Genomic DNA, 15949 nt, shown 5'->3' on the forward strand with positions numbered 1-15949 from the left:
AACACTTATTTGTCATCCTTTCTGTGGAAATTAAAGAATCTGGATTTTCCCTACCCAACTCTAATATAATTTTAATGAAAGATATAATTTCAGTGAGTGATCCCTATCAGAAATTCACATCTTATACTTTGTTTCTATAACAACAACTAGTGAAGTAGTTGAGAGTGCCTTGTGTAATTAATTGACTAAATGTTTGATCGTTAGTACTCGAGACTTTTCAAATTTGAAATGTAATTACTTTATATTTCTAACTGACTTTATTTTTTGAAAAAAAGAATGAAATGGATAGCTTAGTATATACATTTGTATCTGAAAAAAAAAATAGCGAAGTAAAATAAAAAATTAATATAAATTTCTAGGTCTTAAGCGAGACAAATTATTGGGTGAGAGAACTTTAATCTTGTCCTAATAATATTTTTTATAAAATTTTAATTGGGTGTGCGAACTTTAAAGCTTGAATAATTAAGAGCCCACGTCCCCAAGGCCCAGACCAAGAGAGTAGGCCCAATCCACCTTAGCTCGCTCTTCATGCTCACACTTACATTTTAATTGTAGTTCACATATACCACTCTATAGAGTTTGACTGGGCTACTATCGGTAGTAAACTGTTCAGTTTACTATCGATTTGTTTTTGATGATAGAGCTTCCAAATCGACGATCGGCACCGTTGAATATGATCTAGACCATTTAAATTATCTAGAAATCAAATTTCATGATTTTTTGGCATCACTAACTGAACAATCAAAAGGTCACAAAATCTATAATTTTAATGGTCGATATAGTGCGTTTGCTCGTTTAACAGTATAGAAGAATTCGAATCAACTAAATTTTTTTTAAAAAATTTTTAAAACTATTTAAAATAAGATCTAGACTCTAGATCTCAAATATAAAAATTGTATCATCACTTTTTGAAGGATATTCATTTCCAGCCATTCATTTTTCTGTTCACTTGATGAATAAGAGAATAATATCGAAAATATGTGAAATTTGATTTTCAGATAGTTTAAATAGTTTAGATCATGTTTAACAGTGCCGATCATCAATTTGGAAGCTCTATCATCGAAAATAAATCGGTAGTAAACTGAGCCGTTTACTACCGATAGTATTCTAGCAAAACTCCCACGCTATATATGCATAATGAATTTAATTAAGTAGCTAGATTATATCCAAACATATCACATTACCAACGAAGCAATACATCAAGTTTTACAACCAGAATAGCAAGGTGCTCCAAATGCCCATAGCAGGAAATAGCTAGCGATAACATTAGTTTACTGATAACAAGTGACTACAAAGATGTACTTACCTATATAAAGTGCAGGTTATTTCACTACATATCTAAAAGTTGTACTGGATACATGTCCTTGAACTCGGTGAGTGGTCATCCATCGGTGGCTTGTGGTATGGCTCTCCAGGCTTAGGTTACGGTTTGGCGACTGGGTTTAGGCTCACCCATGTGTCCAGGAATGGGCTCGGACTTGTGACCAGGCTTAAGCTCGGGAGGATGACTAGGCTTAGGCTCGGGCATGTGTCCGGGTTTCGGCTCGGGCAAATGACCAGGCTCAGACTTGGGAGGATGGCCAGGCTTAGGCTCGGGCTTGTGTCCGGGCATTGGCTCGGGTTGGTGACCAGGTTTAGGCTTGGGAGGATGGTTAGGCTTAGGCTGGGGCATGTGTCCAGGTTTGGGCTTGGGCATATGTCCGGGCTTAGGCTTTGGCATGTGCCCAGGTTTAGGCTCAGGTTGATGACCAGGCTTTGGCTCGGGTAAACAATCAGGTTTGAGTTCAGACATCCGATTCTCCTCGGCCACAATTTGGCGAGCATCATGTCCATAAGTCGACGGCGTCATCGACAGCAGTTTCTTGTGAAGATTACCGTGGTACTTCGACAATTCCTCATGACCAGCAAAAGAGGGAGTGGTGTAAGATGCCACCCCCAGGAATAGAAGCACAAGAAGGTAATGTGGGAGTGTAGGTGCCATATTGCTTGTGTATGTTAATGGCTCATAGGAGTGGCAGGAGACTACTTATAAGAGATGCAGAGATTTAGGAGAGAACCGAAAATAGGAAAGTAAGTGACGGATTTTAGTGTCGGCAACGAGATCTTGCAAATCCACTTGAAAGCGCCGACTTGTATGACTTACGTCGCACTCGTTCGACACAAAGGCGTTAAAGTTGATGCCACGAATTAATTAAAGCTCTAGATCGAACATAATAATCACAATTATGCTACGCTTTTGCATGTGCTCATGACAAGTGGATCTATCCACTACAACACGCAAAAGGGTAGAAATATATAATAATATAATAATACAAATAGGGTGCTAAATATTAAATAGTCAAAAAGTATTGACAGTTTTGGACACAGATAAAGTGGTGATGAATATATCTTCAATAATAGACTATATGATCATTTATGCCTTACCACGCAGCATATATGTTCCATTAAAAAAATATATATAACCATTGTTAGGTAAAAAGTTAGCGGGTTAAGGAAATTAATTAATACCACTCAAGTAGTTGGTTTCGTGGACGTCAACATTCATTCATATATATATATATATTTAGTACTATACATTCAAATTTGCCTTTAATATTTTATATATATGGTCCTATTGATGATCACTTTGATGGCGTATAAAATAAGGAAGTAACGAAAGATAAGATTAGTAAGCTTAGTTGTTTGTAAATATTTGTAACGTACCTTGTGTACGGATTGGAATTGATTAGTTGCTTAATTTCACCATTAATATTGGGACATTTTATGGTAGTTCTATAAATTTATCCTATATATATAAACATTGTACTATCTACGAATGCCGGGATTAGATCTATCACTATATATATATTATATATAGATTTTTTATTTTGTTTTTTTGAGAGATAGGTAGCACGCTACCCGCTTCTTTTATTTTATTTAGAAAATAAACTTAGCTGAAAACTTGGGTCTCAGATACCAACCACCAAATTCTTTGTCACTTACTCTAGGGACGATCAGTAGAATATTTATTAATTAATATATATGAATATATATTTGTGCAGCAATACACATTGCACTTGTCACATGTTTTGAATATGTATAAGACATACTCAGATATGGGCCGGGCTAAGTTGCAAGCGAAATTTATGTGCATTTTTTGGGCCTTGGCCCAATTCAGAAATTTTTTTTTTTTGGTCCCCCATTTACAAGAGAGAGAGAGAAAAATAAGAATCGCATAGACGAATTAAAACTAATGCAAGCTCATTGCGTAGGGGAATAATATCAGATGAGACGCTTTTAGCATCTACTTCATCTTTCTAGCTTTTGGAAATATTTATTTTTCAAGCTTTTGTTGCGAAGTGCGCATGAGATTCTGAGGCTGAGAAACCAAAGCTTCAATTCAGAGGTTTATTTTTTGGTGAATTTCGGTGTTAAGCTTATTCTAGTAATATTTTTAAAACAAGTTATACAGCAGTTAATTAAATCATTAATGTCCAAATCCAGTAACATCACTTGAAAGTAACCCTTGCTAAAAAAAAACATCACATTTGTCCCTTTCTAAGCTGTTGTTTCTAATTTATATATATATATATATATATATATATAATAGCTGGCACAAATTTTTTTGAGAAAAATAGCTGGCACAATTTGTTGTAAATAATGCTATGTCCAAATTTAAATTTTCTAATTTAATTCAAGTTCAATCCCGTTAGCCTTACAGTATTATTATATTTTTTAATTCCATTGAAGTTTATGTTTTGAATTTATTAAAATATCTCAAATTTAGTGGTAAATAAAAGTGCTAAATATAAATACTTGAAACATCATGCATAAGATACCGCATAATCCTCAAAAGTAAATGGGCCCGGTTAGAATAAAAATCAATTTTTTAAATAATATGATGCCAAAATTAGTTTTTTTTGGGTATAATTTTGTTAGCCTATAAATAAAATAGTGTTATAAGTAAGATTTATTTTACCACAACCAATAAATATGTCAATTCAACAATATTTTATAAATATATTAAATATAATTTATTATCAGTGAAAATAAATTTCTATTTATTTAATATTATTGCATCATTCTACTTCCTAATATATTTTTTACTTTTTTTTTTTTTGGGTAATTTGGGTCCAAAGGATCTCTTTCTAATTAACCCGAAACCCGAATAAATAATAAAAAAAAAAAGACAAATGAAATTATCCGTTGTGAAAATAACGAGAGCCGTCCACGTCAATTCCCGGATCCTTCCTACCCGTCAATTGCACCGCCCCATCCCCACTCTCCACTCGCTCTTCGATAACTTACTCCCTGAACCCACTGCACCACGTCATCCACGAACAGCAGCAACTCATCACCCTTCATTCAGCTGATAATCGGCATCGAACCGTTGAAACTAAAAAGATACTAATGGGCGTACTGAACCGAGTCCATAGAACAGTTTCCCACCGCTGGATCGGAGACAAAGCAATTTAATTTCATAAACATTAATTTTTGTAACCCCCCAGAGTCGTAAAGATTCTCCCTTTTTTGCCATAGCATGAGAACCAAGGTGTCACCCTCGTCTTTTTCCTCTCTCCGATCGCAGGAGTAAACCCTACGGTCGAGAGGGGGAAGGAGGAGGAGGGGAGAGATAGGGATGTTATTGGAGGAGCGGAGTGCGCAATTCCCTGTTTGAGCGAAGAGGGAAGGGCGCTTAGGGTTTCTGTGGTGGTCAAATTAGGGTTTAGAGATGGAACCTGCCCTTTTGGATGATGTGATACAGAGGCTCTTGGGGGTGAGAGGGACGAAGCCGGGGAAGCAGGTGGTGCTGACGGAGGCGGAGATCAATAAGCTCTGCGTCGCGGCGAAGGGCATCTTCCTCCAGCAGACCAATTTGCTCGAGCTCGAGGCGCCGATCAAGATTTGTGGTATGTTTTAGCGTCAAATTATGTGATTTTTAGCATGTTTTATGATCTGGTTTTGTGCAAAGTTGGGACTTTGGATGTGGGTTTTTGTGTAGTTGTGAGAATATGTTTGGTACTTAGCGGTGGTTATTGATTTATTTTGGTATCTGAAGGATTAGGTTAGGTTTAAGATTAGAACTTCGCAAGTTATTGAGTTTTTGGTGATTTAGTCTGGGCTTTTGCTAGTATAAAGAGTCTTTAATGATAACTGAGAAAAGTTAGCATTTTGGATCTAGTTGTTCAATTCTAGGTATGATTACATATTTTGTGCTTTTTATACACCCACTATAGTAGGATTTACATGTTGATTGTCTTGGTATATGAACAAATATTTGCGTAAGTTCCTTAACACTAAGTCAAGCCCATTCCTTGTTGATATTCATCATTTAATACCGAGTGATTGTCGGACAAACCCTTCAACTTTGTGGAATAGAATCTGAGATTATGAAGACTCTCTGCAGCTTCATTTATGCGCTACTTTAACATCTTAGAAGCTCCTTGATCTACTACCATCTGCTCCTTTGTAACATCTTCACAACTATTACTACCGAAAAGCTGGACTCAGAATATAGACTCTATACGAGGTTTTTATGCCCCTTAATGAGGAAAACATACTCTTATGACCTGATCACAATGCTCACTTTCACCTTATCCTCAGGGAGAACAAAAGTTGGTATAGCATTTGGCGAAGGCAGTGAGTTGATCAAAGTTTCCTTTTTATTTTTGAGTAACATCTGTTTATGACGATTGACCTTCAACCTCCAGGAGGAAATTTCAGAAATTTCTTAGCGGTAAGTTGGTCTTCTAGTTTTTGAACTTGCTCTTCTTACTTTTATGTTCTGTTTTTGCTTTCAGGTGATGTTCATGGCCAGTACTCTGATCTTCTCAGGCTGTTTGAATATGGCGGACTCCCTCCACAATCTAACTACCTTTTCTTAGGTGATTACGTGGATCGAGGAAAGCAAAGCCTTGAGACAATATGCCTTCTGTTGGCATATAAAGTCAAATACCCTGAAAACTTCTTTCTCTTGAGGGGGAACCATGAGTGTGCGTCCATTAACCGGATTTATGGGTTTTATGATGAATGCAAGCGCAGATACAGTGTTAAGCTCTGGAAGGTCTTCTCCGATTGTTTCAACTGCCTACCTGTGGCTGCTTTAATAGATGAGAAGATATTATGCATGCATGGCGGGCTTTCTCCTGACTTGCATGATTTGGACCAAATACGTAATTTAGCCCGCCCAACTGATGTGCCTGATACTGGTTTGTTATGTGATCTTCTGTGGTCAGATCCTTGTAAAGAAATTCAAGGATGGGGAATGAACGATAGAGGTGTATCTTATACCTTTGGGGCGGATAAAGTCGCTGAGTTCCTTGAGAAGCACAATCTAGACCTAATTTGCCGTGCTCATCAGGTTGTGCATGAAAAACTGGTTTTCCCCCTGTTTTTAAGACATTTACTTATCTACCCCTCAAAATTTGTTTGTTTTTATTAATATCCCTGTAAAATCTAAATTATTCATGTTTGCCCTTCAAAAACTCAATTCGTGACGTGTTCATATTATAAATTAGTGCTTCTACCGATCTCCTTGCATTAATTGTGGTGAACCTGAACTTAAAAGTGGGTATTTTTGTAAGAAAAGGCACCTTTGACTTTATATATGAAAATAAAGATTTTACTGTGTCATGTAGATTGATTTTGTAGGATATATCTGAAAGCCCTTCCTATTTTATGCTGACGTAAATTAAATTAAAATTAAAATTTATTGTGATTTATTGCTTGTTATTAAGGTGGTGGAAGATGGATATGAGTTCTTTGCTGATAGGCAGCTGGTTACGATATTCTCAGCGCCTAATTACTGCGGTGAATTCGATAATGCTGGTGCTATGATGAGCGTAGATGGCACCCTTATGTGCTCCTTCCAAATATTGAAGCCTGCAGGAAAAACGTTCTTCGGAGGCACACCTTCAGCTAAAGGTGGAACACCTGCCGTCAGTATGAAGGTACGTGCAACAATTTAGCTAACACCTAGTAATATTTCTGATTAGGGATCGTTGTAGCGAGCTGTTGAGAATTGCTCAAAGCCATTTTGAGTTGCTTTTGTTGTTGTGCCGTCAAAATTAGGATTTACGAAGATGAGTCCACATAAGTATTATGAGAAAGGCACCTTTTTGGTAAAATTGGATAACATATTACATATGCCGTTAAAATTTTCGACTGTCGTTATCTGTGTGCTGTAGAGCTGCTGTTTTCTCATCTTGTTCTTTTTAAGTTTTGTTGGAGTCTCTGTAGTTGAAAGCCCTATATGTTTTGTTGCTAAATGGGTCTTTAGGTGGGAAACAGAAAAATGCAGACATTGTATTGTTAGGAGATTCTGCATAATTTTGATTGGCATATCTTCAGGATTCTCTGAAATTGAGTTTAAAAGCTCTTTCACGCATCGGAAAGAATTCTCATAGACGTGGTCTCCTCATTTGTTCTGCAAAATCCATAACACAAGAGTTTGCTTGTTGAAGTATATTATCGTGCAGCAAATGTTCATGGCTAAGCAACTCTCTCTCTCTCTCTCTCTCTCTCTCTCTCTCTCAAGTAAGCCTCTATTTTATGTGAACAGTCTTTCCTTGGAGCAAAGGCATAGAATCAGTGACCACAGAGGGCATGCCAGAAGGTCTCACTGGGGCATTTTGGAATAATGTTCTCGTCACTGCAAACTCTTGCTAGATTCTTGGACACTGAAGCAAGGGATTTGAAGTGCTTAATCGCCCTGGTCACAATATGTACATTAGTTTTTGGAATAGCTCTCTGTGGAATGTATCATTGGTTTTAACTCAAAATAGAAACTTGTTCAATTGTGCTTGTAGCTCATTCTTGAGAGTGCAAGATCCATCAGTCTGTAACGCTGTTGTAACTGGCAAATTATCTTTGTTTAGTCCCCTAAAACGTAGTATTTGGCTTGAGGGGCTCTTCAGCCTAAGCTGCTGCTATCTTTTTGGAAGTTCTTCTGCACTTAAAATTGCCTTGTTCGGCTATCCATATGTTTTGCTATGGTTTCCTACTTAGTGGTACTATGGCGGCTAAAGCACTATTTTTATACTATTAGAGGGTCGAAAAGTTTAAAAGCATTTTAATTTGTTCTTCTTTTATACTATAAAATTGCGGAGAAAAAATATTGGAGGAAGAAAGATTTATGAGTACTTTTGAATTTTTTGGATTGTCTATAGTATAAAAATAATACTTTTAGCTATCATATTATCGAATTAGGTCGAGGCAGTGTACGGTATATTTCCGCCAGTTTCAGTAATACATCTGCTTGGGTAGCTGTGCTTCCCTTTACCGGGACTTTGTCTGTGGGATCTCATCAGTTTCTCTATCCCCCTTTATTTTCACTTTCACGTTGTAGACGCCCTTTGCGTGTGCCAATTTTGATGTCATTTGATGCATGGCTTTTTATTTGAAAGCTTCGTAATGGCTTATTTGTGATCGTTTGATGTTGCTTGGGAATTTATCTGCAGTTCCTTATATGCTCTGTTTGTGACCATTTGAGAACCCAGCTTTTCGACGTGGAAGGATGCTTTGATTGAGAGGGCTCCACTGTCACTTATGTGAGAGCTCTCTGAAGTCGGAGAATCTATTCGGCTCGAGATTCCAATGACTCTTGCGAACTCTCGAATAAAGGGGTACGAGATTTACACCTTTTTGGGCGTACAAGTAGCATTTTTTTGTATGGACGCTGAGACGTCATTCTCATGCCATCGAAAGATTAGATACCCTATGGTTATGGCCACTAATCTATCAACTTTGACCACCAATTAACAAGCATAGACGGTGGGAAATGGCCGTCACAAAAATTCCAGGTAAAGAGGAGAAGAATCCCAATGAAGTGGGCTCTCATCTATTTTCCATTGTTCAAATTGAGTGCTCCAAGGAATAATCACTTTATTGTTGTAATTTGCGTAGTTACCCTGTACTTTACCTCTTTGAGAGGGGCAAGGAGGAGAGAAGAGGGGGTAAAGAGGGAAAAGCCGTGGCTTCTCGGAGCAGCTGCTTCTCCCAAAACGCGTTCTAGGGCCAGGAATGAAAGGTATCTATCTAAACTCCTGTAGCTTTAGACCTTGGGGATTAGGGAATTAACATTGTGAAGAAATGAGAAGTTTTTCGTTCACGTATGACTCTCTGTTCTACCAAAAAATATGTTTGGCCTCGCTTGCTTGTGTATGCTCTGTTTTACAGCTTACAACTAAAACAATTTATTGATCAATTTTTTATTTTCAGTGTTACTGTGATTGAGAGATGCCCGCCAGGCCACCACACTTAGAATGCACTAATTATATTGCTGATCCGGCGTCACAACCAATAAAATTGTCTCCTTTGGATTCACTTGTCCCGTCATGGTTAATAGAAAAATATTTTTATTATACTTTTTTCTTAAAAAGAGAGATATGATTGGTTTATTACTAATAATATAGTATAAGTGTGAAACTGTAGACTTTCGCTCTTTAATACAGAAGGTTGTGCTACCTTACAGCATATTATTATTATTATTATTATTAATGGTATTAAATCATAAAGTCAGGCCAAATAGACAAATTATTAAAGCTAGCACATCAGCAGCGTCGGGGAAGCTCGACCGCAATCGTCAGATCCTCCAGGTTTCTGTACTTTGCGCAGAGCCGCAATCGTCAGATCCTTCAGGTTTCTGTACTTTGCGCAGAGCCCCAATCCAGCGGCGAAGGCCCACCACGGCTACACGCCGGGTATCGGCGTGCAGAACTCGCTGTTCGAAGCAGAAGTCGCTCAAGATGTCTGGCGAGAACCAGCCCAGTGGTGACGCTGGTGACGCCGTCTCTGTCGCCGGGTACAAGAGGACCTTCCCCGTTTAATTTGTTCACTATGTGTACACACATATGCGGAGTACTACTTACAATACTCTTTCTCCCTAAGAACTTTTGAACTCTTATCGATTAAGGTATGCAGAAATTATGTTGAGAGGGCCTTTATTCGGCGAGAACAGTATGAACGGTGAATTAAACCGTCTCACGTAAACATTTGTACATATCAAGCTGTGTGTTTGTTTCTTTTTGTCGGTAGAGAGTTTGTAGAATCCAGAGTAATGCAAGATTCCGAAATCCTTCTGCAAATTACAGCAAATTCATTTAGCACCACCAAAAGAGAAGGGGGCCTGCACTCTTGCCAGACCATGAAATCCTTCTGCAAATTACAGCATATATTCCTTATAAAAGAGATGGGAGCATTTCAGGCCACACATTACCCACCTGCGCATACAAATCACTAACCCTAAATCCCTTCCCCCCGGCCCAGTATTACAATTTCCATATACCACCAACATCAAGAGTCTCCCTTCTATCACAGTACTATCTGTAATACCACTAATGGTCAGGGTTTCACTTACGCACCGTTCGGCTTCCAAATTGCCTCGTGCCTCAGGCCCAAAGTTAAAGAGACTGCCCCGAAACCACCTATATCCATCCCACTAGGGTACGCCATGAAGCTCATTAAAGTGCCATCCGTGCTCTCCCGAATGCCGCACTCCTGCATCCTCAATGGCTTATCTGGGTGCCACGCCTCTGCACTCGGCATGTTGCCGTCCTTGAAAGGAGCTTCGGCAGAAGCACTTTCTGATAGCTTGTTGCTTTCTTCTGATGATTGTTCGTTCAGGGGCCCTCCGCTATTATATGTGGTGGGTCTCAAGTCATTCCTGCTGGCAGAAGCAGAAGCAGAAGCAGAAGCAGAGTCGAGGGCGCAGCCACTCATGCTTTTGGTCTCGAGCATGTGGATCTCCTCCACCATTGGCTTCCAAAGTCTCACCCTTGCATTGATGAACCAGTTTGAGACCTACTTTAGAAAAAGCGCAGTTAGATGCAAGCAATTAGTCAATGTAGCTGAGGTGTGCCACAGTTAAACCATGGCTTATTAGAAGAGAAATATAATTAAGCTATAACTCGATGCAAGTAATTAGTTCATGTAGCTGAGATGTGTCACAATTAACCATGGCTCGTTAGTAGAGAAATAATATTTAAGCTGTAACTCAATCCACAGCGTGATTTGTGTGAACCTGTGAAAGCTCTAGGAATGTTATAAATTACAAAGTGGTGAGACTCATGTTATTCAAAGTCAAAGTTCATGAGTATAGATGAACCTCAAAGCATGCACCCACCACACTACCAACAAAGCATTTCCCAAATTAGGCCTACAACTAATTGACGCTAGTGATACAGAAGTTTTAGAAACGAGTAAATAAACTCGGCACGTAACTTGCTCTTGTATCAACCCTACAGCATGCCGACAAACAAAGAGACTCCAGAAAAATGGTCGATTAGAAAGTTTACCTGGTTCCGAGACAAACCAGTCTGAGCTGCTAACATGTGCTTATCTGTATCGGTTGGATACCTGAAAGCAAGTGTCTTGCATGAGTTGGCTGTTCTCAGTTACTACACCGTGCATTCCTTAAGTGTATAGAAATTGTTTATAAGCAAAGTAAAAGCCGTAGAAGGAAAATTACAGTAAAATCATATATATCTTGCCTGCAGTGTAAGAGCACACGCCGAAACAAGTGAGATTTAGGTATTTTGACTGTATTAACTAACCTTTCATACTTTGATTCTAGAAAATTCTGTCGAGTTCTGAAAAAAATTGGCTGTTTTAAACAAACCACAAAATCTGTTAGAAATGATACAATTAAGTCCTCATGGAAAGGAATTGAATCAAATGTGATGAGATAATAACCTAGGATTTTTGAAATGCTCAGGCGGCTGTCTCAAAATGTGCTATAATAAGGGACAAGATGGACGGTTTTTACCCAACAAAATTATTAAACAACAAAACACGTGGCCATCAGAGTGTAAAACTAGAACTTACGGATGAAGAAAATGATCGAACAACCAATTCCTCAAAACAGCAACAGCACGCTCAGGGAGACCCCGCTGCGGCCTCCAGACAGGCTGGTTATGTTCTACAAAGCCTAAACTCCTCTCGCCCACCTTCTGTTTGTGGTTACCCTGCTCAGTGTGCTTTAACCTCGAGGACGAGAACATTTCTCCTTTACTGGTGCTTGGCGATGACATGAACTCCTCGCCCAGAACTTTGCTGATGTTCTGCAGCTGATTCAGTATGGCGCTTTTCAAAGAGCGGAAGTGCTTAGAGATGGTCTTAAGGGCTAAGGAAGCATAGGGTGTGGCAGAACTTAGACCAGCAACAGATTCAAAGGAAGAGCCCACCATCTGCACTTGTTGGTGATACTGCTTGTATCTTCTGCATACCTTTGTAGGCATGAAAATAATAGTTAATATAAGCAATCGGATAAATACAAAAATGCACATTGTAAGTATATTGAACAACGAGGAAACTTAACAATTAATTTTCGTCCTAGAGGGATTCGACTATTTATTTGGGATTTCAGTGCTTCAGAGGCACTATGCATTAAATAGTAGTAACGAGAAGCAAAAGAGGGAGGAAAAAGATAAAATTACGTAAAAAGCTTGTAATAGAAACTACATCATGGAATTGCTACAGACATGGAAAGTGGATAAGGAATACAAAAAGGTTTCTTCCCCTCCTGGAAATGAATAAAGTGAGCCCAACACTTCTGTTGTATAGGAAGAGGTGAATGGAAATCTTATAGCATTTGAAGACATGTAGATATATAGACAGACATGTAGATTATACATCTACACCACGTATAAGTCATACTAAACAGTTTCGAGTTTCAACTGATATATAAGCCTCAAGAATCACGGTTATTACCATATCTTTAGTATTGCACTTCAACCAGCAATTATTACACATTCAACTGAGATTTACCGCAAATATAGTTTTAACTCTCCCACTACAATTCTTTGTTCTACTCAGCAATCTGTGTAAATGCTTTAATGTTGCTGACAAACGTGCAGATTGTACACTAAAATTGCAGATGCAGTAACAAACATTTATTGACTTGTCTATCGTCTCTTAAAACCATTGTGCTCTAATTTCACATTTTCCTCCCAAAAGCTTTTAGTAGTAACTTCTCATCTACCTAAGATCACTGTTTTCCCTTCTCCATGCCAAGTTAACCAGCTTTTTAATAGTTAATGTCACTCTTTTCTGGTGTAAGCACCCCTCTAAGACACTCGCAAACAGGCTTTATCAGCATCCCCCTATTGTTTTTTTTTTTTTTAAATATAAGTTGCATAGAGTTTGTCGGGTCCATCAATTAAGAGCTTTTAATTACACCCTTCAGCGTAGCGTCCTTTCATCACCATTTTTCCTACAGTGTTGAGACATTTGTTATTTAACTAGTATGAGCTAAATCTCTCATTCATATTTTTAATTCTTGGAAAGAACAAGAAATCATTCTATTTTAAAGTTCCAAACATATTGCGTATTTGGCCCACTAAAATCACTAGCTTGAATATCTTATTCAACAACTCACTAATCTTATACATCGTGTAATAAAAACTTGAATATACATAGGTGGAGAAAAGTTAACTAACACCCAAGTATAGAACTGAATATTTATAGAAAAGATCGAAGTTTTTAAATGAAAACTATGACATCTTAACTGAAACAATTGGCTGTATTCAGAAACATTTAAAAGACCAATACAGAACTACCACTTATATGCTTGCGAGATTTACTAAATCATGTAATATGATTCGCATTACCATTTGTACAACCTTCATACTGGACCTATTTAGCTTAGATCGACTCTTTTGCGGCTCAAATATTGTCGGAATCCAAAGAAGTTCACACGTTGACCATAACTATTCTTTATTCAATTTATAGCAATAGACAAGTATCTACAGATTATAGCAAAAATTCATTGAGAGACTGAAATACAAAGAGCACAAAAATAGATGAAGAGAATGAAATCCCCAACTTTGAATTCAATAATATAAATTACTCAATGGTTCTAGTAACATGAAACAATTGACCCCCCGTGAGCACCTAATTTAAAGAAATTTCCTTTAATCATACTTAAGCTCAAAAAAGTAACTCAAAGTACTTTTTACCACATTTACGTGTATAGGCATGAGAGTTGAGTCGCATAACCACCATTATTGCCACGTACATTATTTGGTATTTAACAGCCAAGGAAACATTTAGCAAACAGGCATTAAACAATTGTCCTTATGGCGACCAGCAACATTAAACACGCAAGAAATCCTATAAACTTAACAACATGTGATCTGTGCAAAAGAAGAACTTTGTTTCAAGATAGCATCGAGGAAATAGTGAGAAAACTTCAAAATACAGTTTTTCTTATAACGAGGAGAAGAATGCGACTAAACTAAATTTTCTCCTATATGATTTTTCTAGCCTAGAAGCTATTTTTTCTTTAAATAGGATAAATATAACTCATGCGATAGCTGAACAATCTTTTGATTGATAAAAAAGTGGTCGACAAGTACCTAGTGGTTATAGCGAGCAATTAAACACAAAGGCACAAAGAAGCATCGAGTAACAAACCAGTTGTCGAAATCAAGCTAAACATTAATAAGAAAAAAAAATTACTCTTCATAACGTTTAAATGTATATCTATGGATTGGGAAAACGCAAAGCATGAAAGTGCATTATCGTCTCCTATATTTTTATTCAATATTTGATGGCCTGCGAGTATTCAACAACCAAATAGCTAATGAGTCCTCGTGGTGATCAGCGAGATTTCTCAATCATAGTAACTAACAAAATGCAAATATATGGTTATTTACCCACGATAAAGTACGTGATTCGTGAATTAGAAACACCTCAATCAGCTAATATCAATGTTCTACGTATGTCAGAAAATCATATATAATTTGCAAAACGCCATTATATGATATAATGCATCTAACATTGAACGATGGAAATAACAGATCTAGATGGATATACCATCAAAATCAACTTAAAGCCGCAGCAATAAAAATCACAATAAAATGTTGCTGAGTCGAAACTAATTACCTCCTCTTGCATGAACAGGAGCTTCAACTTCACCTGCTGGAATTCGGGGCGGTGCTGAACCGCACAAGTGCCGCTACCGCCACCACCGTTACCTCGCTCGGATGAATTATGCAGAGGAGACAACATATCCGAAGCATCGCCGCCGCCGCTGACTCTATCGCATAAATTTTGGCCGTCTCCGCCTCCGCACGGCTTGGCGAGGCCCAAGCCCGTGACGGCGCTACAAATCTCGTCGAGGAGCTGCTGCGCGGGGCGCAAGAATTTGGAGCTCCTCAACACCGCGGCGTAGCCGGTGAAGGGCCCGAGGGGGCCCGCGGCGCGGCGGGTCTCCGCGGGGGAGTTCGCAAGGCCGTGGAACGCGACGCCGCCGCCGATCGAGCACTTGGCGTGCCCTAACCGGTCCTCGTACTGGGGCGGGGGTGGCGCGGGGAGCTCCGTTAGCGGGCTCGGCGACAGCGTCAGCGAGAGGCCGCGCGCCGCCGCGTAGGCGTAGTCGCCGCTCCACTGGTGCGGAAGCATCAGGTCGGTTCCGGAGCCTTCCGGAAGGTTCGGCGGGACCACGGAGGGCAATTCTAGGGTTTGGGAGCCCAGCGAGGAGGGCGAAGGGGCGGCGATGACCTCGTGGAGGGCGCCGCCGTGGTAGGGTTGGGAAGAGGGGAACGGGGCGAAATCGACGTAGCCGTTAACGCCGCTCACGAAGTCGCCGGATCTGCTGCGGGGCCCGTTGGAGGGCTCGAACCCTTCGTCGCCGAGGCCGAGGGGGAAGGAGAGCGCGAACATGGCGGGGTCGAAGTGGGGGGCGGCGTGGTGGGGAGGGGCGGGGGCGAAGCGGAGCTTGTCGCGCCGGGTTTGCTGCGCCACGTGGGGTCCCTCCCGCGAGAAGCTACTCGCCATAGGAGAGAGCGAGGGGCATGTGATATATATATATATATATATACGCTCGTATACGTCTGGGTGCGAGGTTCAAAGCGCCATTAATGGAGGAAGCGGAGCTCTGTGTATGTGAGGACGAGATAGAGAGAGAGAGAGAGAGAGAGAGGGAGTACGACGAGGCCACTGATTATTAATTGATTTAAGAGAGAGAACA

At 39.5% G+C, this 15949-nt stretch overlaps 3 protein-coding genes across 10 annotated transcripts; 1 reads left to right on the plus strand and 2 right to left on the minus strand.

The window, feature by feature from the left end:
• Positions 1418-1981, minus strand: LOC109703736 (procyclic form-specific polypeptide B-alpha-like). The gene has a single exon (XM_020224458.1). It carries the CDS (start codon positions 1979-1981, stop codon positions 1418-1420), a length of 564 nt encoding a protein of 187 aa, XP_020080047.1.
• Positions 4474-9969, plus strand: LOC109728897 (serine/threonine-protein phosphatase PP1-like). Of its 8 annotated transcripts, none has more exons than XR_002221161.1 (6): positions 4474-4889; positions 5781-6340; positions 6717-6929; positions 8439-8780; positions 8884-9007; positions 9496-9969. XR_002221161.1 is itself a non-coding variant. In XM_020259433.1 (4 exons), exons 1-4 carry the CDS (start codon positions 4712-4714, stop codon positions 7438-7440), a joined length of 1062 nt encoding a protein of 353 aa, XP_020115022.1. In that variant the 5' UTR covers positions 4474-4711; the 3' UTR covers positions 7441-7532. The 8 variants fall into 8 exon arrangements, 2 of the variants coding, with proteins under 2 accessions (XP_020115022.1, XP_020115023.1); XR_002221162.1 differs by having other exon boundaries at positions 9500-9969; XR_002221163.1 differs by lacking the exon at positions 9496-9969 and adding an exon at positions 9199-9443.
• On the minus strand, positions 10056-15949 carry LOC109728896 (BEL1-like homeodomain protein 9). The gene is made up of 4 exons (XM_020259432.1): positions 14863-15949; positions 11803-12203; positions 11274-11334; positions 10056-10779 (listed from the first exon to the last, which is right to left on the minus strand). The coding sequence occupies exons 1-4, from the start codon at positions 15754-15756 to the stop codon at positions 10333-10335; spliced, it is 1803 nt and encodes a 600-aa protein (XP_020115021.1). The 5' UTR covers positions 15757-15949; the 3' UTR covers positions 10056-10332.

This window comes from Ananas comosus, linkage group 25 (assembly GCF_001540865.1).
Source record: "Ananas comosus cultivar F153 linkage group 25, ASM154086v1, whole genome shotgun sequence".
Classification (NCBI taxonomy): domain Eukaryota; kingdom Viridiplantae; phylum Streptophyta; class Magnoliopsida; order Poales; family Bromeliaceae; genus Ananas; species Ananas comosus.